This window comes from Bubalus kerabau, chromosome 1, assembly GCF_029407905.1.
Source record: "Bubalus kerabau isolate K-KA32 ecotype Philippines breed swamp buffalo chromosome 1, PCC_UOA_SB_1v2, whole genome shotgun sequence".
In the NCBI taxonomy this organism is placed as follows: Eukaryota; Metazoa; Chordata; class Mammalia; order Artiodactyla; family Bovidae; genus Bubalus; species Bubalus kerabau.
In genome coordinates this window covers 150,110,313-150,137,087 of record NC_073624.1, presented here as the reverse complement: position 1 = coordinate 150,137,087, position 26,775 = coordinate 150,110,313, and the positions used below count along the sequence as shown (strand labels likewise).

At 41.8% G+C, this 26,775-nt stretch overlaps 1 protein-coding gene across 6 annotated transcripts in view; it reads right to left on the bottom strand.

The window, feature by feature from the left end:
* The window catches only part of SGPL1 (sphingosine-1-phosphate lyase 1), a 54,022-nt gene extending 28,964 nt beyond the window's left edge, over positions 1-25,058 (bottom strand). For 2 of the 6 annotated variants that reach the window (XM_055535091.1, XM_055535125.1), the window contains exons 1-3: positions 24,874-25,004; positions 24,029-24,090; positions 2,596-2,761 (exon numbers count right to left, since the gene is read on the bottom strand). In XM_055535091.1, coding sequence (XP_055391066.1) covers positions 2,596-2,761; positions 24,029-24,055 — 193 coding nt within the window. In that variant the 5' untranslated portion in view covers positions 24,056-24,090; positions 24,874-25,004. Of the gene's footprint in view, positions 1-2,595; positions 2,762-2,876; positions 2,991-24,028; positions 24,091-24,561; positions 24,713-24,873 lie in introns of those variants that run through there. The other 4 variants (XM_055535128.1, XM_055535100.1, XM_055535117.1 and 1 more) reach the window with 4 other exon arrangements.
* Between the last annotated feature and the right edge of the window lie 1,717 nt (positions 25,059-26,775).

Below are 26,775 nucleotides of genomic sequence, written 5' to 3'. Positions count from 1 at the left end.
GAGATGGGTGCATGCATGATCAGTTGCTCAGTCATGTCCAACTATTTGCAACCCCATGGACTGTAGCCTGCAGGCTTTTCTGTCTGTGGAATTTTCTAGGCAAGAATACTGGAGTAGGTTGCCATTTCCTACTCCAGAAGATCTTCCCAACCCAGGGATGGAACCTGCATCTCCTGTGTCTTCTGTATTGGCAAGCAGATTCTTTACCACTGAGCCACCTGGGAAGCCATAGACAGACATACAGATACATAAACAGTGGCTATCTCTAGGTAACAAGATTTCAATTTTATTCTTATGGTATATCATATTGCCTGATTTTATACAATGAAAATGTACTGCTTTTATAGTTAGAAAAAATGTTACTAAAAACCATGCAATGGCTTGGAGTTCACGAAGATTTAGATGGCACACACCATTAACACACTGCTAGTATTAGTTTTCTCATGGCGTGCTCAGAGCTGGCACATTCGTTTCTGAACACTAAAGGCAGGTAGGTAAGTACCAGGACCTCAGAGCTGCTACTATGGGTTAAACAAACTGGACACGGGCACTGTGGGCTGCACAATGGAAAATACAAGTAAATACCTAAAGCTAATACCCAGCATATTGAAGAAATATAAACCTCAAGGTCTCTGACCTTGACTCCGGTCTGACCAAGGTCTCTGACCTTGACTCCGGTCTGACCAAGGTCTCTGACCAAGACCAAGTAAATAGATAGTTTCTCTAACAGGAAGACATGCTTATGATAGTGAGTAAGTAAATCTGTAGTTCAGATTTACAAATGCACCACTTTAAAAGGAAAAGCACACAGAACGGTGAATGCCAGGAGCTGAGGAGAGAAAGTAGTGGAAGTTCAAGTTTCAAGGGCACAGAGCCTAAAATTATGAGAAAGGTGGTGGTGATGGCTCCCTAACAATGTAAGTGTTCTTAATGTCACAACTTTCCACTTAAAAATGGGTAAAATGATACATTTTATGTTCTATATATTTCATCACAATAAAAAAAGCAAGAACTGCTACTCCTTAGAACCCTCTGGAATCAGACAGAATGGTGGGCGGCACTGAATCAAATGCTTCCCAGGAAAGGAATAAGCCTGAGCAGAAGGACAAGGGTTGCGTCTGTTTCCAAACCATGGAGCAGATGAAGCACAAGGGTTAGTCTGTCTAATCCGTCATGAATTTATGAGAAAGTCTTGCAAGCACTAGGAGCAGAGACTGAGGACATTTCACCTCTACTTTAATTAAGTGCAATGCTAACTCTGCTATAACTTGGCAGTGTGGCACAGTGTTACCGGATGGCTGGCTAGTCATCATGGTAAAGGGATAAAACAGAATCTGGCCTCTAAGCTGACTTTCCTAGGGGAAGAAGAAAAAAAGCAGAAAAAAATATCAGTTGAAGAGCCTCTTCAAATAGATGTTATCAGGGAAGCAAACAGTTAATGGAAATTTTAAACAGATGGGAAATGATAAGGAAGTCTCATCAATGTTTCTAACTCAGATACCCTACTGTGGGTGAGGAAGGGGTGCAGGGGCGAGTACAGAACACCCATCACCTCTCCTACTGCTGACTTACCCAACCCAGCCCACAGGGGAAGAATTCATAAGGAGCTAACACACAACCAGGTGGTAGGGGGTGGGGTGGGGGTGCAGGGAACATGAGCAGGGTCTTAGGAAGATGAAGATGGACAAACTGATCACTACAAACTTCTCAGTTTCCACACTCCCTGAGGAGTGGCCTTCTCTTCCCATCAGTCTGGCTGCCGGAGTCCCTGCACAGGAAGCTCAAAGGGTACTGTCTCCTGACAGCAGAGGTTCAATTCCAAGAGGACAGGGACCCTGTATTACTTGTACTGTAGAGATAGCTCTCGGAGAAGGCAATGGCACCCCACTCCAGTACTCTTGCCTGGAAAATCCCATGGATGGAGGAGCCTGGTAGGCTGCAGTCCATGGAGTCGCTAGAGTCAGACACGACTGAGCGACTTCCCTTTCACTTTTCACTTTCATGCATTGGAGAAGGAAATGGCAACCCACGCCAGTGTTCTTGCCTGGAGAATCCCAGGGACGGGGGAGCCTGGTGGGCTGTCGCCTATGGGCTCACACAGAGTCGGACACGACTGAAGTGACTTAGCAGCAGCAGAGGTATCTCTAGAGCATGGCAGTGCCTGACACACAGCAGACATTCCCATGGTCGCTGCATGGGTGCTGTTCTAATTTCACATAATCTTTATTGAAAAAAAAGCCTACAATGAAAGCAATAAATCCATGCTTGGAGAACTCTGGGTGACACAATTATGTTCTAGGCAAGAAAGTAAAAGTGAAGAGGGTTTGAGCCACACTCTGGATCCTTATGATGACTAATGTCTCAGGGGTTTTAATGTAAATTGCAAATCCAGAAAAATCAACATGAACAGTTACAGTCACACAAGAGTCCTATTAAAACGTTACCAGTCAGAAGGCAATGCCCTTTCTATCTAAATAGATTTAAAAAATCAGAACCAAACCAACCAGGCAACAGGTTAGCCCAATCCATTAGCCCCGAGTTCCAAAGCTGGTGTTCACTCCACTGTACCTTTACAGAGGGGGGCAGTATACTTACTCTCTGGCTGGAAGACAAACTCATACACCCAGACTATCAGCAGAGTCCACACGACACTCCACACAATCAGCTGCCAGGGCTCGTACTTGGTACAGTGCCCATTCACGTAGTTCTTGGCCTTTGTGGAATATACTTCCAAAATCTCAAAGTAGGGCTCAAAGGCCTTCTAGAAATACAAAAGAAAAAAAATATTACTTTCAGAGAGAGAAAGGAAGTCTGTTCTTAGTTTGTTTTTCAACCTTATGTTTTCAAGGGCAAGGCTATTCATGATGTGGCCCTACCCCAGCAGTAATCTTATCATCCTCTAAAGTCCGCAAAGCTTCTGCTCCAGGAACTGCAGCGGACACTGCCCCTTAACAGACACGTGGACTTTGACAAAGTTTTTGATCCTCTGTCTGTAAAATAAAAGGTTAAGCTGGGTCATCATTTCAGTCTAAAACTTCTAGAAGACTGCAGGATTTACTGTCCTACTGTCTTCTTTGTTGGCTGCACTGGGTCGCTGCAGGGGCACAGGCTTTCTCCAGTTGTGGCACGTGGTCTTAATTGCCCCACGGCACGTGGTATCTTAGTTCCCTGACCAGGGATCAAACCCATATTCCCTGCATAGGAAGTGGATTCTTAACCACTGGACCACCAGGGAAGTACCTATCCCATTATCTTAACTCAAACTAATCCTCTCAATATGTCTTTCTCTTCTTCTCTTCTTTATTTGAATCTTTCCCATTCTTTAACCCAAAAGGCAAACAGACAATTCACTGGAAAAATCCCCAATGCTGGGAAAGATTGAGGGCAGAAGAAGAGGACATCAGAGGATGAGATGGCCGGATGGCATCACCAATGAACATGAACCTGGGCAAACTCCAGGAGATGGTGAAGGACAGGAAGGCCTGACATGCTGCAGTCCATGGGGTTGCAAGGAGTCAGACACGACTGGGCAACTGAGCAACAACAACACAACCCAAAAGGCAGGAGACTGTTTCTGTAAAAGGCCACAGGCTAAATATTTTAGGTACTACAGGCCAAACAGTCTGTGTCACAACTACTCAGCTCTGCGGCCACAGCAAACGCAGCCACAAAACAGAGGGTGAAGACTTGAAGGGAGCCGTGTTCCAACAAAATTTAATTCCAGATGCTAAAACTTGAATTTCATGTAATTTCACAATCACAAAATACTTTTTTTATAAAAACAGTTGCAAAATTAAAGTATCATTCTTAGCTCACAGGCTATACAAAAACAGGCAGCAGGCAAGGTTTGGCCCATAGGCCATAGTCCACCCATCTCTGCTCTAAGGCCCCATTTGACAAAAACTCTTAAGGCAAGGAACTGTATCTTATGGCATGAATCATTCACAACAGCTAGCACTAGCAAGAAAAACAAAAAACCCTCTCCTCTGAAAAGTCACCAGAATACCCAACTCATGAGAGTAAATTCACTCGTGCCTCAACACAGAGCTTATGACAATGTGCCGTGCAGTCGACTCATGATCTTCATCTCCCTGCACGGTTGGGGACCTGAAGACTGACCAGATCCCAGCCATATTCACAAGCCCCCCGAGTGCCCCAGACAAAATAAGTTCATCTTTAGTTTGCCATTCATTCCCTTCCTCAACATTTATGAAGCTTCTCCAGTGTTTAAGACATTAAGCTGGGGGAACATCAAGGTCAACAGTGCAGGTTCTTGCCCTTACTGAGCTTAGAATCTAATGAGAGAGGCCCATACATACACACGCAGACACACATGGGCACACGCATAAATAAATGAGTAATCAGAACTATTCAGGATAAACACTATAAAAAGGATGCTAAGAGAGAGATCACTAAGGAAGCCCTACCTCTCTCTACCTGTGGGAAGATGGGGAAGACAAGACAAGAGGATAAAATCTATAGAATGACCAAATAAAAGTCTCTAGGCAGAAAAAACAAATACTCATACCCAGAAGAGAGAATAATAGCGGCAAGTGCATCAGGGAGCCTGGGAATGGCAAAAAGCCCTGTGCAGTAAGAGCACACACAAGATGAGGGCAGAGACTGGACTCTGTCTTCTCCAGAATTCATCCTCAGCACCCAGCATGGCGCCTGGCAGACAGGCTGTACCGAACAAAGGCTGGGACAGTGGCTGACAGAGACCAGGTAAATGAGGGAACACATCAAGTTACAAGCGAACTGAGGCTAGGAAGAGAACACTAGGTCCAGATTTAAAATGATCTTTTAAAAAAAAAAAAAAAGCACAGATTGGAAGCATAAATTGACAGGTACTTTTGTAAGTGATTTGTCAGTATCTATTAACATTTTACGGAGAATGCAATGGCAACCCACTCCAGTACTCTTGCCTGGAAAATCCCATGGGAGGAGCCTGATAGGCAACAGTCCATGGGGTCGCTTAGAGTCGGACACGACTGAGCAGCTTCACTTTCACTTTTCACTTTCATGCATTGGAGAAGGAAATGGCAACCCACTCCAGTGTTCTTGCCTGGAGAATCCCAGGGACGGGGGATCCTGGTGGGCTGCCATCCTTGGGGTTGCACAGAGTCGGACACGACTGAAGTGACTTAGCAGCAGCAGCAGCATTAACATTTTAAATGTACATTCATTTTGACTCAGTAATTCCAATTTTTGGTATCTACCTGTTTGTATCTATGTGCATATTCAAGGACATACACTTTGTGACAGCAAAAGAAAAAAAATATAAACAAACATAAACATCTACTGATAGAGAAACAGTTAAATAAACTATAACATATACATTTTATATACCCATACTTAGCAGCATTAAAAAGACAGATTTAAATCAGCCACAATGAAAATTTTCCAGAACACGGTGTAGAGTTTAAGAAAAAAGCAAACTGAAGAACAATTAAAAACAAAACAAAATGCACGGGTTATTAATCAAGAGAGCAATTTTTTTCTAAGATAACTTCATGGGAAAGGAATAGAAACAGGACAGAGATTATAGAGACAAAAAATTTTAGTTAAGAGGATTGTTGAAATAGTCCAAAACAGAAATAAACTGGGTTTGACAAGAGCTATATATCAGGGCCAAAAAACAGCACAATTTGAAAAACAATTTTAGAAGTAGAACAAACAGGGTTTAGTAACTTATCAGACATAGGAAGTATGGAGTGGGACGCATACAGATAATTCCAGATTCTCAAATTCTCGTTTGAGAGACTGGGTAAGCAGTGACAGCATTAACTGCGGTAGACAAGAAGAGGGGAGGGAGGGAACTGAAGAAGGTGGAGGAGATTGTGAAAAAAAGACCATGCTGCTGCTTTTCATTCCTGCTGGCAATCTACATGCCATGTTCTAGCAGTAGCATGAAAGCTGAGGAGGAGGATGGATGGCTCAACTAATGTTTGCTGAAAACATTTGTGCCCTTACCAATTAGGCTGTGGCATACAGTAATTAGCACTGGGCAAGTCCTGGGTCCCCAGAGGGCTATCCATAGAAACACAGCTTATTTGCAACCCCCTGCCCACAGTTCTTGGTGGCCATTCCCTAGAGCCCACTGTTGCTATCAACAATCAATGCTGCACAGCAGGGGCAGTGCTGGCTGAGACCTGAGAAAGAGCAGAGGAGTCTACCATCATCGAAGGTATGTCATAATTTCAATTATTACAGAGCATCTTCTAGTGTTAAAGCTGTGATAAAACCAAATGGTTAAAAGTGTGCATGAACAGGACGATGGGAGAACCATCATTCCAGCTTTGCAGATCAGTTTTCCCTCTGGTGATTCTAATTCCTAGTTCACCCATAAAATAAGAGGTTACCAATGTCAGAAGATAACTGGATGTTATCATAGCACTGACTGAACAAAAAAAGTAACATACTAGTATTAAGCAAAGGGCAAAGGACCAGCAAATGCTGACTATTAATAATTCCATCATTAAAAGCCTATTAAAATACAAAGGCATTCCTTGCTAACGTTTACAAAATTATATTCAGCAGAAGTATACTTTCTTTGTAATTGCTCTGAGAAGATAATGGGAATCCGTGAATTTGAAGTCTTTGACTACATCTCCTTAAGCACAAAGAAACACTTTTTAAGGAGATGTATTTCTATATTCTCTTATTCCAATGACAGAATGCTACTGTACTTGGACGGGTCCTAGCAAGTTTTCTGAATAGGTAACTAGTTGGTCACAGAAATTACACGTCCTGGCCTCACTCCAGGGTCCTTTTAGGTCACCACAAACAGCCTAGGCTCAGTCCTCAAGGAAGGAGCACCTCACAACACTGGCGGCTCTAGGCGTGACAGGGCTGTGGGGTAATGTTTGCTTTCTCCCTGGATAGCAAACGGGAGGCCGCAATTCCTCGGGGCCTTGCAAACACCACCAACCCTAGGCTGGATTCTGAGGCAATAAGCCAGCCCTGGGGAAGCATGCAATCTAAATGCTGAAGAGAGCTTTAGAGACCAAACCCACGTTTTCATTTTATAGAGGCCCTGATGTGGAACGGGGTGCCTAAGCTCATCCGGATGGGCTTGCGTTAAAGCAGAGACTAGGAACCCAAGCCTCCCGACAGTACCCAGTACTCTTTCCAGCCCTCATTCTCAGTGGCACAGGCAGAGGAGTACTAAACACATTACAATCCAGCGCCATTCCCAGAATTTTCTTTCTATACTGTATGCTCTGGGTAGAATATACCTTGGATATATGGTAACACACAACTACAGAGGCTTCTATTTATTCCAACTTAATCTCTACACTGTGTCTCTGGAAATAGAAGAGCTACGGTCATCTATGAAGGCCACTAGCTTATTGTACAACTCCAGGCAAATTACTTCACCTGTCTGTGCCTCTATTTCTGTATCTAGAAGGGACACAGAATATTCACTAAATAGTGTCTGTGTGTATGTGTCTGTGGGGTGGGTGTGGGTGTGATCTATTAAGCAAGGATCTTCTTGGTATTGGTGAAACTTGCACCAAAAAAGCATTCTCTTCTTCATACTTTGTTAGAAAACTGAAAATGTACTCTTGTAGAGGAAAAAAACAAAACACTCTGCCCAATGAATGTATATAAAATAGTAAAGAATACCATAAATCTTTTAAAAGTATAATATTAAAGGAAAAAAGATCAACTTTAGTGTGAAGATTCAAACATTAAGCACTTTAAGAAGCTATCAAATAATGATAAAAGTAACCAGACTTCCTCTTTCTCTTTATCCCATTTCCAATCTAAAGGTTTATTCAATAATCCTAAGCATTATTAAACAAAAGGCAACTGCTGGAGTGTCTGGGAGCTTGGTAGCATTCTAATACTGAGCTTTTTCACCCCCCGTGTCATTTCAAGGGTGCAAGACACTTTCGTGACCATGACAATAGCAGTCTGCAAAGCTAGTAAATTTAGGGCCTGTTGCTTTTTAGACTGAGTTTCAAACTTTCCCAATGCAGTTCCACAGAAATGTATTTTACAACACAAACTCGCATATATAGCAACAGAAGATATAAAAACAAAACAAAAATTTCCAAAATACTTTATACTTTATTACTAGTGACAGACTTACATTTCTTTTCTATTTCTTCCTTCTTTTTAAAGGTTTGGCCCACTGATTGATTCTACATCCCTCTAAATGGATCATGACCTTCAGGTTTAAAACCAGTGTCTTAGAGTGATTTCCCTCCTGGCTTCCTTAAATTCAGAACGTGATTGTGTAACAGCACAGGAATTAACACGAAGGTTCCACTCAACACAATCTCAGTGCTTTTTATACTTAGGGTTTATTTTCTTAACATTTTCACGAGGCCAGGACTATGATGTGACAGAGTCCATCTCAGTCCAGGAAACTCAGAATTCTTGCATCACAAATTACTTTCCTATCAGCACGGACCTACAGATCTCCCCAATGATATTAACCATTTTCAGTCCCTGAATCCTTTCAAGAGAACATGACTCTGTAAGCAAACTTTGCATAATGGCACCGTCCACATCTTCTTTCCCCCTCTCCCCTCCAAAAAACTTCTTTGAGAAACAGTACTGCACCTAATCAACTTCCTAATTATGCAGTGATATTTTTTCCCCATTAAATTTCTTAATTAACAACTTACACCAGAAGAAGCATTCTAAAAATTACTATCACTCAAAGAAGGTATTTCCAGACCCACAAGGGATGATGCTTCTTTCCTTAATAATAACCATCCTTTCCATTACAGGGAAAGGATGGTTATTATTACTTCTAACCAGTAGAAGGCACCAAAATCACCCAAGGAGCTTTTCTCAGAACAATCCACCCTGCAGGACTGTACGGACAGAGTGGAGCCCAGAAATACATATTTTGGAAAATGTCCCCCAGTGACAGTGACATCCTCACTTGGTTAGGAACCCTTTCTCTACACCATAACATGGCCCCTTCTCTCCTCATCCCCTACTTTGATAAAAGAAATACTCCGCAATTGAGTTAATATATTACTGTGCTTAGTCGCTCAGTTGTGTCCGACTCTTGGCAACCCCATGGACTGTAGCCCAAAATCCTCTAGTAAAAGCGCACAACTCAACACTAAACAGTCTTTCCACAAGAGCCCGAAGTCAGAGCTTTAAAGCAGGAATGGGCTGTTGAGGAAAAGAAAAACCTGTTTTACCCAGTCCACCCACTGTCTTAATGTCTTAAAAGCAAATCATACTCTAATGACTGAGACTGCAATAAGGGCGTGAAATTAAAATAGAGAAGAAAGCCAAAGAGTTAAGAGCTTATTCTTACTTTACTTCTACTCTAAAAATAGGAGGAAAAAAATTAACTGAATCTGATTCTCCTTCAGATTACATTCTGCAAAACTTCAAAGTATAAAGTAAACAGGTAAGAAAACACTATTGTCTTTAGAGCCTCAAAAGGCATTAAAGTTTATCAGCAAAAATAGATCACAAGCCCAAAGGGAAAACTCCCTTGAGTCATTAAAGAAATTGAGCAATAAACCAAACAGCTATTCCAACCAACCAAGGGTAACTGTGTGATACAGAAACGTTTGAAGGGAATGAGTCATCATTTCTTAGGAGGTAAAAAGCAAACCATATACTTCCCCCAAAATTCCGCTATGTAAGTCAAACGATCCAGTATCTGAGAAGTTCGTCTCAAAACGCTTAACTGTCCACACTTTCCCTTCCAGTCAGGCCTCAACAGTCAGATATACATTCTCAGTACTAGTTCACAGGCCTGACAAGACTGACTGCTCTACACTTAACACTAGATTATTTGGGCAAAGCACCTCAACCATCACTGGAACACAATCTTGGCCTCTGAGAGGAGACAGCCATGCAATGTAACACAGTTGTTAAGAGTGCATTCACAGAAAATTCAAGTTCCTAAAAGCTGGCAGCCCCAAAGACTACCAAATGGTCATTGAAAACTTTTTATTAATTTAGGTCAGGAGCAGGCATCCAGTGAAAACAGATGCTGATTCTGTCAACTGTTAACTCTGAGCACCGCTCTTCTAAAATACATCAAAAAAGACATTATGGGGAGCTTCAACCTAGCAGAGAATACTGAAATACACAAAACTAAGTTCAACAAGCAAAAGGTACAGACTGAGGGATACACTGCATGCTCAGTCCCTCAGTCGTGTCCAACTCTTTTCAATCTCACGGACTGTAGTCCTTCACTCTCCTCTGTCCATGGGATTTTCCAGGCAAGAACACTGGAGCAGGTTGCCATTTCCTTCTCCAGAGGATCTTCCTGACCCAGGGATCGAATTGGCATCTCCCATGTCTTTTGTATTGGCAAGCAGATTCTTTACCACTGAGCCACCAGCGTTTTCTTGGTAAATATGACCTCAGGCTGAGGGAAGTAGGGCAGATGTCGAGGGAAAGCACTCCACAAATTTGAGCACATAATCTTGCCAAATCTGCAATGAACTCCCAGAGTCTCTGACAGTCAGTAGCTAAATGACTTACTCTGCACATGTACACAAAGTTACCTGTCAAAGTGCAAAAGAAGCTCATCATCCTCTTAAGACCAGAAAGGACCCCTCGGATAATAAGCAAGGTCTAGTAGGAACAGGAGAAGGGGACGACAGAGGATGAGATGGCTGGATGGCATCACCGACTCAATGGACATGGGTTTTGGTGGACTCCGGGAGTTGGTGATGGACAGGGAGGCCTGGTGTGCTGCGGTTTATGGGGTCGCAAAGAGTCGGACACGACTGAGTGACTGAACTGAACTGAGTGGGAATAATCCCACATTCTTCACACAAAAAGGAGAATTCTTGACTTCCCTGAGCAGCTGGGGAAGAAGTCAGTCATCTAGGTTTCTCCCTTCCCGTACTTCTTTTACTAATAGGATTATCTACCTACCTTTGTCAAGAGTTAAGACAGCTATACTTTCCAAATTATAACTAGTTACAGAAATCCCCTCCCTTCAATAACAGTCACGCAGCTATTAGAGATGAGAAATACTGAACACATGCCCAAAAGTGTGACCTAAGTAAACCGCAAGCGCTAGTTCTCTGGAACTTTCTAACAAGTAACACTGTTCAAAAAAATTACTAGAGATTTATCCCTGGGTCTCTGACTGATCCTCAACTGATACAAACACTTTTAGAATGTCTGCTTTCAAAATCTAGTCATGAAGGAGCTACTTTTTAAAACTGAAGACTTTAAATTTAAAATGAATACTTGGAAGACTTTCAGACTTTTTGGATAATCTGTTCAAAGTGTAGGAGAAAATGTGTGCTTCCAATGAAAAAGTATATACTGTCAAGGACACCCTCTGAATTATTGGGTTCTGATTATATGTAAGTTGTTTTACAGGTTTGGGCTTTGCAGGTGGCTCACTGGTAAAGAGACACAGGTTTGATCCCTGGGTCGGGAAGATCCCTTGGAGGAGGGCATGGCAACCCACTCCAGTATCCTTGCCTGGAGAATCCCAAGGACAGAGGAGCCTGGTGGGCTACAGTCCATACAGTTACAAAGAGTCAGACGTGTACAAGCTGTAGATAAGATAGTAATGCAGACTCCTCTATATCTGCATATATACATGACCAGCAAAGGTTCAATGACCTCCCTTCTCCACTATGGAAGAAACTGTTTTGACTCTATTTGCATATTCATTTTAATACTCCTGAACTACAAATGTATTGGTTCGCTGGACTTCTCTTTTGAACACTGTAAGCAGGATAAAAGTGTGTATTCATTTCATACCTGTATGAGTGTCGCAACTTTACCTTCTGGGGGAAATTATCTTTTAACAAAAGCTAAATGTTCTCAGTCTCCTATGCTCCCCCATCAAAAATGCTTAGGAATATAAAATCTCACAAATAATTACAAAGGATTCAGGGCATCCTAAAGGCCAATCCCTGGGGTCATATTCCTCAGGTTAATAACTCCTCTAATAACGACAAACTATCCTATTGTATAAAGCAAACCCAAGATGCCTATGTTTCCTACAGGTGAGAACAAAATAGAAACACTGAATATATCCATTACTTAAAATTCTTCAGGAAAAGCCTCACACCTATAAATAAAAAGGAATGACATTCTGATCCAAGCTACAACATGGATGAATCTTGAAAACATCATGCTAAGTGAAAAAAGCCAATTATAAAACACCACATAGTATATAATTCTATTTATAAGAAACATTCTGAACAAGAAAATTTATCAACAAAAAGTAGTCTGGTATTTGTTCAAAACTAGGAGACTAGGCGGAAGTTACTACTAAAGAGTAAGGGGTTTCTTTTGAAAATGTTCGAAAATTGTGGTGATGGTTTCACAAACTCTGTGAATACACTAAAAACCACTGGATTGTATACTTTAAAAGAAAAAAAAAACATTATGACTCAGCAATTCCATTTACGTTCACCAAATGTTCTCTCAGCTAAGACCAACCACCTAAATTGTTTGTATTCACAGACTTAAAAAAAAAAGTCTTTCTGAAAAAAAGTTTCCATATGACCAAAGATAGCAGAAGCTTTGCAATTCCAAAAACAGAGATTAAAGCTTTGGGCTCCAAATGAAAGGATCCGTTAAGTGTCTAAAAACAATGAAGAAATCTGTAGAGTAATTATGTATAAACTAGACAAAAAGGGTCACTACTGTTTAAAGGTATCATTTTGAGAGTTCATAAACAGAAATACTAACTGCTAAAATGATGAAACTTTAAAAACATCTTTTGTGTTTTTTTATGAACACATACTCCAGCCACTATCCAGGATATCTGAAAAGGACACCCACCTTTGAGTACTGTCCTGAACTTAAACCTCATCACGACTCCTGTGGACTCTGAGAGTTGTGTTAATAGTGTTTCATAGGCCACTGTTGTATCCTAGAAAGTCTGGATAGTGTTCAAAGGCTTCTACTCTAATTTTAGCTCTAACTTAGAAGCTGTGTGACTTTTGGTAGTTACTGAACCTCTATGCAACTGGATTTTCCTCATCTGCAAAAACAGATGCCATTGTTATAATTCAACAAAAAAATTCACAAGAAAAATAATAATTCAAGGGTTGCTGTGAATCTTAAATGCTGTAAGGTAATGAGCAAACAGCTTCAGATAATACACACTTAACTAAGTATCTGATGAGTGAATTCTCTGGTGATAAACATTTTCCTTTCCTTTTCATAAGCAGCAGGGAAAAGTGACCTTTGCAAGGTTCCAAGCAAAGCCATAGAGGCAGAGCTTTAAGAGGCTTTACATAGTTTGATTCCCATGCCTATGCTGTATTTTCTTACAGATGATGTTAAATGCAGGTAAATAGTAAGCTGCTCCTTGGTTTTGTAAGACAGATGTTAAGTCATCTTATTGCCTTCATCAATTGAATTCAATCAGAAGGTTGCCAAGTGTCCCCTTTGATTCCAAGAAAACCAGATTAAACCAGTTACCTATTAATAATTATGTGTGCAGATCATAAACCTGATTTCAGTCCTCCAGATAGACTGCTGTTGACTGCTGCAGTCATGATTTGTGGGACAACGTCTGAAACCTTATCAAAAAAAAAGGGCTGGGTAATGTAATCCTTGGCTTTCTTTCATCGTGGCTGTGATACAACTCAACCATGAACAGGGCCACAGAGGCATTCTCATATTTGTCCTCAATTCCGTCCCATTAAAATTTGAAACAAATATCGATTTGCCTCAGCTTTCTCAAAGACTCAGCACCATTAAGACGAGAACTTAAGATAGGATCAATGCATTCCTTTTTAGACTCATCAGCCAAAATGCAATTCAAAGGACTGAATTCAAATGCCTCTCGGTAAAAGTCTCCAAAGAGACAGGTCTTCTCACTACCGAGCATGAAGTATAAATATTCCACAACTCCTACTTAGGTTTCAAAGAGTTCCAAAGGACTGTGATTTCAGCCTTGGAATTAACTGCTACAAATGGTGTTTTACAAATCTAAACTTTTAATATTCAAAAAAGACCAAGTTTGCTTGTTTTTCCCATCAAATGTTTATTAATATTTATAGACTAGATAAGACTGCAGAGAAAAGAAAGGGTGTAATCACATTTTCAAAGTACCTGCATAACTTCAGGAAAGTTCTCAAAGCTCTCTCCACTGTCTAGTATGCAGGTAACAAAAAGTGAAGACTTTTTGCCCAAAGCTAAATCCAATAGTTACATATTAAGAAAACATAGGAGTAGCAACTGGTACCACCACTTTAGAAACCTGTTTGGCAGTATACCTCATGACCCAACAACTGTATTTATGGTTACTAAAGGATACATTCAAAAATGCTGCAATGTCACTGATAACAGCCAAAAAATGGAGACATAAATGTTCGTCAATTATAGGATGAATAAATTATAGTATTTCATACACTGTAAAACTGAACAGCAATAATTTTTAAAAATCTTCCTACATAGGACCATGGATGAAATTCACAGATACAATCAACATTGGAGGGAAAAAGACATTCATGAAAGATAATGTATGTTTCCATTTACACAAAGTTGAAAAATCTTCAAAACCACTTATCGTGAGAAGAGTGACCACCTTTGGCAGGCATCAAGTGGGAGGGAAACAAGGAGCTTGCTGGGAGGCTGGACACTCCTCACATCTTGATCTGGGCAGTGAGGACATGTATCCATATGCCCATAAAATTAAGACTGGAGCCCTTTACTGTATACAAGTTGTACCTCTCAAAAAGAAAACTCTATTGCCTTTTTAAGTGCTTTGTTCACTTCATAGGATAACAGGACACATAAATAACTGTGCCAGGAGAACAGACTTGGTGGAGTGCTCTGAAGTTTCTGCCTCTACAAGGTAAGTCATTCATTCACCAAAAATTTATAGTTTGCCTACTTCGTAACAAAAAGCTCATGTAGCTATGTTATATTAAGTCAAAAAGCATTGTTAGATAAAAATCGTAGCTTACTAGGTAAGATGTAACAATTTTAAATCTATATGTACCTAGTAAGAAAACATCAAATTATGTACAACAAAATCTAACAGAACTACAAGAGGAAACAGATAAATAACAAGGTATAAGATTCAAAGAGGTATCCACAAAACAGGAAATCCAAATAGTCAATAAACATTTAAAGGACACAACATCATTAGTAATCAGGGAAATGCGCAAGGAAAGCAATGCGCAAGGAAAGCAATTAGATTTCAACCCTACTGGACTGGTAAATAAATTTAAAACTTTTAAATATCAAGTTTGTCAAGCTCTGTAGAAACAAGAACTTGCATATAATGTTGCTAGGAGTTATAAACTGTATCAACCTCTTTGGAAAAGTTTGGCATTATCTAGGGAAGTTAAGGCTATATACTCTAGAATCCACCAATTCCACTACTAGGAATAAATCCCAGAAAAACTCTTTTAACACTTGTGATCATCTGTCAGATACAAGAATGTGTGTAACAGTAATTTTCAAAAAGGAAATTCCAAATATCTATCTTCAGTGGTATGGCAAATAAATTGTGATAATCATGCACTGATTTATGCCATAATGAAATGCTATACAACAATGAAAACGAATGAACTAAACTATGAACTACATGCAACAACATGGATGAATCTCACAAGTACTAATATAGGAAAACCATCAAAAACACATATAAATTGTTCAATGCAATCCCTTATCAAATTATCAGTGGTATTTTTCACAGAACTAGAACAAAAAAATTTTAGCTTGTGTGGAAACATAAAAGACCCCCAACAGCCAAAACATTCTTGAGAAAGAAGAACTGGGAGAATCACACTCCCTGACTTCAGACTATACTACAAAGCCACAGTAATCAAAACAGTACGGTGCTGGCACAAAGAGAGAAATATAGATCAATGGAACACAATAAAAAGCCCAGAGATAAACCCACACACTTATGGCCAATTAATCTACGACAAAGGAGACAAGAATACACAAGGAAGAAAAGACAGTCTCTTCAATAAGTGGTGGTGGGAAAACAGGACAGCAACATGTAAAAGAATGAAATTAGAAAACTCCCTAACACCATACATGAAAATAAACACTAAATGGATTAAAAACCTAAATGTAAGACCAGATACTATAAAACTCTTAGAGGAAAACATAGGCAGAACACTTTTTGACATAAATTGCAGCATTATTTTTCTGGACCTGTCCCCTAGATAAACAGATAGAAAAACAAACAAATGGGACCTAATTAAACTTAAAAGCTTTTGCACAGCAAAAGAAACCATAAAACAAAAAGATAACCTATGGACTGGAAGAAAATATTTGTAAATGACGCTACTCAATGAGGGATTAGTTTCCAAAATACACAAACAGCTCATGCAGCTTAAATATAAAAAAAAACCAAACCACTCAATCAAAAAATGGGCAGAAGATCTAAATAGACATTTTTCCAAAAAACACATATATAAGAATGTTCGTAACAGTAATCTTCAAAAAAGTCCCAGATTGGAAACAGTCCAAATATCTATCTTCAGTGGTATGATAAATAAACTGTGGTAATCATATATTGATTATGCTATAATGAAATACTATACAACAATAAAAATGAATCAACCATAAACAGATGGCCAACAGGCACACAAAAAGATGTTCAATATGTCTAATTATTAGAAAAACGCAAATCAAAATTACAATGAGGTATATAACAGTCAGAATGGTTAACATTAAAAAGTCTACAAATAATAAATGCTGGAGAGAGCGTAGAGAAAAGGGAACCCTCGTACACTGTTGGTGGGAATGTAAATTGGTGCATCCACTATGGAGAATACTAGGGAGGTGTCTTAGAAAACTAAAAATATAGTTATGTGATCCTGCAATCACACTCCTGGACATATATCTGGAGAAAATTCTAATTCAAAAAGATACATTCACCTCCGTGTTCATCACAGCGCTATTTACAACAGCCAAAGCATGGAAGCAACCTAAACATCCACGAACAGATGACTAAAGAAAACGTGGTGCATACGCATAATGGAACACTGCTCAGCCGTAAGAAAGAACGCAGCACTACCAGGGGCAGCACCATGGAGGGGCCTAGAGATCTCTGTATCAAATGAAGTAAGGCCAAGACAAATACCGTACAATATCACTTATAAGTGGAGTCTAAAAAATGATTCAAATGAGCTTATCTACAGGACAGAAATAAGACGCACAGACATAGAAAACAAACTAATGGGTACCAAAGGGGATAGTGGGGACAGGAAGGATAAATGAGAAGTTTGGGATTAACATATACACACTACTGTATATAAATAAACAACCAAGACCTACTGTGTAGCACAAGGAAATATATTCAGTATCTTGTAATAGCCGATAATTGACAAGAATCTGAAATATAAATGGATATGCATATCTCTCTCTATATATGCTGCTGCTGCTAAGTCGCTTCAGTCGTGCCTGACTGTGCGACCCCATAGATGGCAGCCCACCAGGCTCCCCCGTCCCTGGGATTCTCCAGGCAAGAACGCTGGAGTGGGTTGCCATTTCCTTCTCCAATCTCTCTCTATATAAAAATGTATATATATGTAACTGAATCACTTTGCTGTACACCAGAAACAAACACAACACTGTACATTAACTAAACTTCCATTTTTTTAATGGTTAAAAAAATACATATAAATCCATTTGTAGCAAGTTGAAAAATAAAACTAAAATTAGGGATGCACAAATAGGTGGTAACACAATTTTTTTTCTTAAACAGCAAGGGAATAACTATTGTGCAAAATCAGGATAGTAGAGTAGCATCCCTAGAGGAAAGGGAAGGAGATGTTACCAGGGTGGGGAACATGGGGTTGGGGGTAGATATTCTATTTCCTAACCCAGGTGGTAGATACATGATTGTTTCCTTTATTACTATTCTTTAAAATGAGGATAAATGCTTTATTGGGGCTTCCCTGATGGCTCAGACGGTAAAGAATCTGCCTGCAATGCAGGAGGATCCAGGTTTGATTCCTAGATCAGGAAGATTCCCCTGGAGGTAGAGATGGCAACCCACACCAGTGTTCTTGCCAGGAGAATCCCATGGAAAGAGGAGCCTAGAGAGCCACAGTCCACGGGGTCACAAAGAGTCGAACACGACTGAGTGACTAATACTTTCACATGCTTTATACAGGTTTGCTTGTATAATAAATTAAGAATGCAGGCAAGCTCTTCTCCTTCCCCTTCCTCTTCCTGCCAAATGAAACGCAACCCTGACAGCTCAAGCTCCAAGCAGCTGTCTGACCACGAAGGGATGCACTCTGAGCAGTGGAACTTCCTCCAAGAATTAGGAATGATGGTTATCAGTCATCAACTGTCTACTCTGGATTTCTCTTACTTTAGAAAAATTTACTTCTATCTTAAAAATCTCTGATACTTTAGATTTTTCTCTTATATTCAGCCAAACCTAATCCTGATACATTCTGTGATTTGGACAAATAAAAAGCTTTCTAACAATTAAAGCTGTCCGACAATGGAAAGGACTTCCCAAGAAGGTCTTCTGCACCCACTCCTGGCCAGGCATCCTAGGAGGGCTTCCCACACAGCAAGGTAAGTGGCAGTGAAGGACTTCTAAAGGCCCTCTGGCAATTAAGATTCTAAGGCTACTATGGAAACAAACTAGCTCTGAAGTTGTGGCAACTATGCTTCTGAATCTATGCTTCTGTTATAAATGAGAACATTTCTTTTGTATAATGTTCCCTGACCTGCGTTCTTCAAGACTCTGCTCAAACACTGTCTTCTCACCATATCTTTCAAAACTAACCTGAGGGTTTCCCTGGCGGCTCAGTGATAAAGAATCCACTTGCCAATGCAGGAGACACGGGTTTGATCCCAGATCTGGGAGGACCCCACATGCCAAGAGCAACTAAGCCTGCACACCACATGCCCTAGAGTCCCTGTTCCATGACAAGAGAAGCCACTGCAATGAGAAGCTCGAGCATCACAACCAGAGAGTTAGCCCCTGGTTGCCGCATCTAGAGCAACGAAGACCCCGCACAGCCAAAAATAAATTAAGGGAAAAAAACCCCAAACTAACTTGACCTTGATTTCAGCATACTGGGTATCCTGATCCTCTACCCAACCTTCCCCAACTCCATTACGTGCCTCATGGGGCTGTCCTCTCAATTCAATCACCCAGGTCCCCATGTCCTCTGGCTACCAGTTGGGTTTGACAATGAAAACCTCCAGCAGAACATCTGAGGTGTTTATTTCCCTGGATCCCCTCCTGCTAGGCCACTGTTTGGAAGTGGCTCCATTCCCACAGCTTACCCTCTCTTTCAAGTCCCTCTCTTGCCCTTTCAGGCCTAAGAGAGCTAATCGCTCTTAACACCAACCCTGCTGGTGTTCCCTAACTCTGGGCACTCAAACTGTTGGAGTGCGCCAGGAGATAACTGACAGACCCAACAAATTATTTTCAGCCTGCACTGTTCCATCTTCCCCGGTGAATGGCTCCTTTCTCTCCCCTTACCCCTTAACATGGCTTTTCTCTCAGTAATTGCATTCTGTGTGTTTCCACATGTGGACCAATTCACTGCAGATCAGTTCCCTATGGAAAAGTCTCAATACCAAGCTGATTCCCATTTCTGCCACCAATGTGAACAAACTGCATGTAATACTGGATTGTGCAAAACCTAATTAGGAAGGTATCTGTTACTAAAAATTCCTTACACAGAGACTGCAGAGTCAAGCCAAAGACTAGGATTTGGGGATTATCTATTTATAACTTCCCTTTCCTTCACACCAAAAACTGGAGAAATTATTATACTTGTTAATATATTTTGCTTTATTTACAGAATTAGAACAACGTCAAAACCAGTGCTCATCCTACAACGGCCACTCAAACTGTCAACAAAATTTCAAATGTCCTGCCTGTCCTCCCTCTCTTCTAGACAAGCCTACAAATAAGACATCAGATTCAAATAACAGAAATGAGCTTTTAGTCCATCTTTCAGTTTATTGCTTAACTCCATTAGAGAGTCATTAAGAAAGCATCCCTGAAAAGGAGGCAAGGGTCAAAGATAAAGCTCTAAGATCTGGAAAGATTTGATTTTTGAACCTGAAAAACAAAACTGAGACAGGTTTACTGCTTCCAAATCAAGAAAACTGTGCTGCAGAAATGTAGTAAAAGACAGCATTTCTTAGGAATTTTACCATGCTTCAAAAAATTATGCTTTCCAATGTATATTCCAAAGTAGTAGAGCTTGATCCACAGGCAAAATAACCCAACTATCACTGTGCTTATGCTCACTCACCTTAGTCGTGTCCGACTCTTTGCAACCCTATGGACTGTAGCCCTCCAGGCCCCTCTGCCCATGGGATTCTCTAGGCAAGAATACTGAACAGGTTGCCATTTCCTACTCCAGGACATATTCCTGACCCAAGGATCAAACCTGCAACTCCTGCATTGCAGGTGGATTCTTAACCACTGAGCCACCAGGGAAGCCCTTAAAAATGTCTCTGCTGCTGCTGCTGCTGCGTCACTTCAGTCCTGTCCGACTCTGTGCGACCCCATAGACAGCAGCCCACCAGGCTCCCCCGTCCTTGGGATTCTCCAGGCAAGAACACTGGAGTGGGTTGCCATTTCCTTCTCCAATGCATGAAGGTGAAAAGTGAAAGTGAAGTCACTCAGTCATGTCCGACTCTCAGCAACCCCATGCACCGCAGCCCACCAGGCTCCTCCGTCCATGGGACTCTCCAGGCAAGAGTACTGGAGTGGGGCGCCATTGCCTTCTCCGAAAAAAAATGTCTCTAGACATTGCCAAATGTCCTGGGGCTGTGGCAGGGAGGGGAGCAAAAATTGCTCCTGGTTGAGAACCTCAACCCTAGATAAACAACTATCACTCAAACCCCACCCAGCGCTACCACAGTCCATACAGTAACACTGCACCCTCCCTTTAGACAAGTCTAAAACCTAGACTTAGCGTTACAAAGTATCTTTTCCTTAAAATCTAGGAGTATTTTGCAACTCTCAAAGTGATCTAGCCCCTGAGCACTAGGAAGGAGGAGAATATGGATAAAAAGAATGGTTGCTAAAGTGGAGAAAGATTGCTAAAAGATTTCCAGACTTGAATTCCCTCTGAAAGCATTGCAATTCTCAGATGAATGAATCCACTCACTCATTTTATTCTCTCTGAGACATAAGTGGAAAGTATTACAGTCCATGGCATAAATGAGCAAATGGAAAAAAGGCAGGCATACCACCTTAATCAAATGTGGACAAAATCAAGGGCAGGAAAGCACTGAGGGCTGACAGCCCAGGAGTCCTCCTTGGGAACCCTAGGCTTGTTACACATGGACTCCAGTTCACCTTCGAGTTTTTCTGCCCTCCACACAGTGGTATTCAACCCTATCAGACCCAATGCCCTTTTCTATAACTAATACTTCATAATGCCCTTCATTATGAAATGAAATTCAAAGAATATAACATTAAACCTATAGACGTAACTTTTAAAAATTTCAATATAATGCCCCAACTGCAACGGAAGAGAAAACAAACATGAAGATCTGTATAATAAAACATGTATGTTCAGACAAGACTAGATCAGAAGCCAAAAGCACCCTCCCCCACTCTTCCAAAGTGCCCCCTTGGAGGGCAGAACTATTTCACTCCTGCTCCACACAAACCTGCTCTCAACAGCCACAAAGTTCAGTAACTTCTTTACCTTTCGTGAAGACAACTTAGAGGTGGCTTCACAAAGTAGACAAGAAAGAGGGTTTTAAAGACAGACTAACTGTGGTTAAAATAAAGCTCCACCACCTCATTGCTATGATATGCTAAGTCTGGTTTTTCATCTATAAAAAAAGAATGCCAGCATATTTTTCAAGGAATTTTAGGAAAATTAAATGAGTATGTAGAGTATCTATTTCTGCACCTAATGCATAATATGTGCTTAATAAATGTTAGCTATCAGACTTACATTATTACTCCTGAATCCATCTCTTATTGTATCTTAGCTAATGCCTATCTGATTCCCCAAGGAGAAAAGATGGATGACTTGATATTCATTTAGCAGAGATACTCTAAAAAGGATGCATGTACAATAAAAGTAAGAAATTGCATCATATAACTTGCAAGATTGTTTCTAATTCTGTAATTCTACCATATGCTGCCCTATGCTGAGGTTATCTTCTATTAACTAGAGTCCCTTCTTTCCAGTTAGAGGGCCAAGAACATGTGTAATGCATCACACGATACAAAGCAAGTACAGAGAAACACTCTTGAACTCAAATCTTGACCAAATGTTTATAGCATCCTCATTAAAAACCCAGCCCTGGTCACTGGTTCTTTACCATTTAGCACAGTACAGTCAAAGAAAGAAGGACAATTTTTCCCTCAAGGGCACCTCAAGCAACATGTACAGTGTCTTCAGAGAGGGATGATTCTCACAGGCCAGCTGTTATTTATATGATTTAATTCTTTACACCAATGAGCAAAGCAACACCCATAAAGAGCTAGATTTTCAAATAAGGAAGTGAAAAGCAGTAGCGATAGCTAGAGAAATACTTCAAAACAAAACTGATTCCAAAGTTAATATTGTAAATGAAAGCACTCACTGCTCAGACTACTAAAGGGAGCCCACAGGCCCAGGAAGTAATACACACATCTCTGGGTATGGAGTTATATCTTACTAACATATAGGAATTTAATTTACATATACATACTGATTTATAAAAGAGAAAGAAATTGCCAATTATTGCAGATCATTCTGCAAGCTGCTAATAGTGGCTATTTCTGAATAGCAGAATTATTGGGGGCTGCTTCCTTTTATTAATAGCTTCCAATTCTTCTAACATAACTGCTCTTGTAATAAGAATTTAATATTACAGAACACAATTTATTATCTACTGCTGCTGCTGCTAAGTCGCTTCAGTCGTGTCTGACTCTGTGCAACCCCATAGACGGCAGCCCACCAGGCTCCTCTGTCACTGGGATTCTCCAGGCAAGAATACTGGAGTGGGTTGCCATTTCCTTCTCCATATTATCTACTGACAATGTATGAAATTTGAGGCAAAAAAAAAAATACTAATTTAGGTGAACCCTTCATCTGAATCTTGGATAAATCAAGTACCTGTCTATGTCTCCAAACTCATCCTTGCTCCCCACCGCAAACCAGAACTAGTCACAACTTGGTTGATCTCTCAACTTCTCCTGCAGACCTTAGAGATTTTGACACTACAGGACATCAGCCGTGGATATTAAAAAAAAAAAAAAAAAAAAACTCACTACTAGTTTTTGCCAACTTCCCAGTGACAGCTATCAACTCTCTGGGATAGTGACATCGAGAGAAGGAAAGGAAATGTTTTCAAATCAATGTCTCTTTGTACAAAGAGACATCAGATTCAAAGACGTAACTTATTAAAAACTAAACACATTGCTATTTGAAAATCATGGGTTCCTCACAATTCTCTCACTAAGACCCTTTATGAAAAAAATAAAAATCAATAAAGAACTTCTATGGAACCTACAAATGTCGCAAGAATAAAACGTCATTTTGTTAAACGCTCATTTGGCAATTCTATTTTCCCTGCTCACTGGAAAAAAAAAAAAAAAAAAACAACAGCACAGAAAGATCTCAAGAGAAGAGGGGAAAAAAAAAGCCTCTACCAAAACAGGCCAACTCCTCACCACAACAGAAGAAAGTAAATTCAAACTAGCTCAACTCAGCAATTAGCAACTTATTATATACAGAGCACCATGACAGGTGTTTATCACCTCTAAACAAATAAGACAAGATATCTGCCTTCCAGGGAATAACTCTAGTCTGGGAAACTAACACTTATAAACTAATATATGGCAGATCCAGACAAAATTTCATTGACGTTTTAAAACGGTTCTGGTAGTATACGAAAGGAGAGAAAATCAACTGCAGGAATTTTGCAAAAATTCTTCATAATCATTAAATAAATATATATATTCATACACTTATTTCAGTCACTACCCATCTAATCATTAAATCCAAAATAAAAGGAGGCAGAAACTCTCAGCTATCAAAGGCAAGCATCAGAGATGAAATCTACACACTCATTCTTTGGACTAAAAATAAAACATACTGGACAAGTGCCTTACAACAAGAAAGATACTTGGAAAAGGACTCACCAACGACATTAGGTCTGCACTGAGCATTTTCCTCTCCCAGACGTCCTTTCAGTGTCTCCCCTCTGCAAAAGGGAACCAGGTTTGTTTACTTCTAACGCTACAAACTGTCCCGTTGGCCCGCCTATATTCGCCAGAGCTGTACAGAAATGGTTCTGTTCCCTCCTTGGAGAGCTCAGCTTTCACTCTTCGCTTTCACACTAAAGCCCAGCACCCCGACCCAGCGAATTAAGAATCCTGCTGGCACTCTGCTTCCCTCCCACCGCTGACCAAACGCCACCAGAGCCATACCCCCTACAAAAGCAATTCCCTTCCAGGTAGATACTAGGGAAACGCCCAGCCGGCAGCCGACCGAGGCCTCGAGGCCCGGAGCCCCGCCCACTTCAAACTAACCCGGCGGACCAGCGGCCGCTCCAGGCAGCCCAGCCCCAGGGTCCAGCCTCCACTGGCAGCTCTTCAGAAACAAGCTGGCCTCGTTCTAGACTTCATCCCTCCCTCCACACAACCCTTTCCTCGCCGGGGAAGGATCGGCAAACCTGCCCACCGCGAGATCACTCCTACCGCGCCCGCGAGTGGAGTTTCATATCCCGCTCCGTCTCGGCCCTGGCGCGAACCTGGCATTCAACTCAAGACCTCGGGTGGCCTGCGCCCCTACCCTCAGCCCGAACCCGAGCCCGCCCCGAGGTGCTGGCCCCTCGGTCCGGCCCGGCCCTTCCAGCAGTCCTCACCCTCTCCGCATCAGGACCCCCCGCCGTCCCGACACTCCTCCTCCGCCCCGGCCAGGACCCGCCTCCCATTCAGTCCCGACTCTCCAAACTCAAACCAAAGCCCTCCTCCCCAGCGCGGACCCGTCTTCTTCTTCAGGGTCTGCGGCGGCCCAGTAAACCTTCTCAGCCGGGAGCCAGCTCCCGCGCTCCTTCCCTCCCAACACTCTGTAGCCAGCCTTGCCTCTCTTCACAGCGAAACCGAGTCACCGGCTGCCGCCGAGATTAAAGATCCGGCCGCCGGCGGCCCCGCCCCTCCCCGCCCCGCCCGGAAATGGCCCTCACGTTGCCCCCCGCCCCGTTCCTCAGCTCTGGCGTGCGCGGCCCCGCCGCCGATCACGCGCACGCGGGGACTCGGGCGCCGGGCCCGCGTCCCCTCCAAGCCCCAGGGGGCGCGCGCGCCTCCTACTGGCCTGGCGGGGGCGGCACCAAAGCCCTCCTGGGAAGGTGGAACCAGCCCTCCCCATAAGGTCCCCAGGTTCGTCAGTCTCCTTTTTAAAACCAACTTACTGGTAACTTTTGGTGACTTGAAGCCCCTGAGAGAGTCAGCCTGCAGAGCACTGTACAAACTGATCCAGAACGTCGATTCAAGATGTGTCTCTAGAGAGGCTTCTGGGATTTCAGTGAGTGACTCAGAGATATGCTCCTTGTCTCTTTCCTAAGACTTCTATTGAGGTCAACGATGCGTGAAGAAAAGCGACAGGAAAAGGCTCCCTTATTGGAAATGTCATCCCCATCCTTCCCTCTGCCCACAAAAAGGGAGAACAGGGACTGTAAGTGCAAAAATTCTACCAGTACTACTTTATTTTCATGAGCAATGTTGGTGAAAGTACTCACCGAGATAGCCGAGGTCACCCGTCATTTCTAAAAGCACTAACTCTGAAGTCAGTTTCATGACTTGTCTGTGTTGTCACGACACTAATTCGGCAGAAGCAGAAGACAGGGTAGTCACTTGTAACTGATCAGTGATCTGCATACAGTATTTTTTCAACAAATTATTTAAATGACACTTACCTGGAATCTTGACATCTTAATAAAAAATGACACTTAAGGAGGATACCGAATTCCATCCTCTTGCAAAATGCTGGCATCACTACTGTCATTTCCCTCATCTAGTGTTTTTAGGATGGAATTCCTTGTTATCACGCCTGCCCTTCTCTGCACAGCCCCTTTTGCACTTCCCAGTTTCCCCGCTAGAATGGTCAAAATTCTGAAAGAGTCAAATAAGTTCTCTCTGGGCTTCCCCGGCTTCACCTCCACCCATCAGAAGTCCCGGACACCTCTGCTTCTCAGAGCTCTTGAATCAGACACTAATAATGCCATACCCTTAGCCCTTTAACTGCTGTTCCCCAGTAGACATTCACTCTCTACTGTGTTGAAGGGTCAGAAAATGTTCTGGGACTTCCTGCCAATGCCTATTCATCAAGAGTAATTTGGGGGACTGGTGGTCCAGTGGCTGGGAATCCACCTGCCTATACAAGGGATATGGGTTCAGTCCCTGGTCCCGGGAGACCTCACATGGCATGGAGCAACTAAGCCTACACACCAGAACTACTGAGGCCCACGCACACCTAGAGCTCGTGTCCCACCACAAGAGACGCCATCGCGATGAGAAGCCTGTGCACAGCAACTGGAGAGTAGACTCTGCTTGCCACAACTAGAGAAAGCCGTGCGACAATGAAGACCCAGAGCAGCCAAAAATAAACAAATAAAATACCTTTAAAAACAGAGTAACTTTAGGGCTTCCCTGATAGCTCAGTTGGTAAAGTATGTGCCTGCAATGCAGGAGACCCTAGTTCGATTCCTGGGTCAGGAAGATCTCCTGGAGAAGGGATGAGCTACCCACTCCAGTATTCTTGGGCTTCCCTGGTGGCTCAGCTAGTAAAGAATCTGCCTGCAATGCGGGAGACCTGAGTTCAATCCCTGGGTTGGGAAGATCCCCTGGAGAAGGGAAAGGATACCCACTCCAGTATTCTGGCCTGGAGA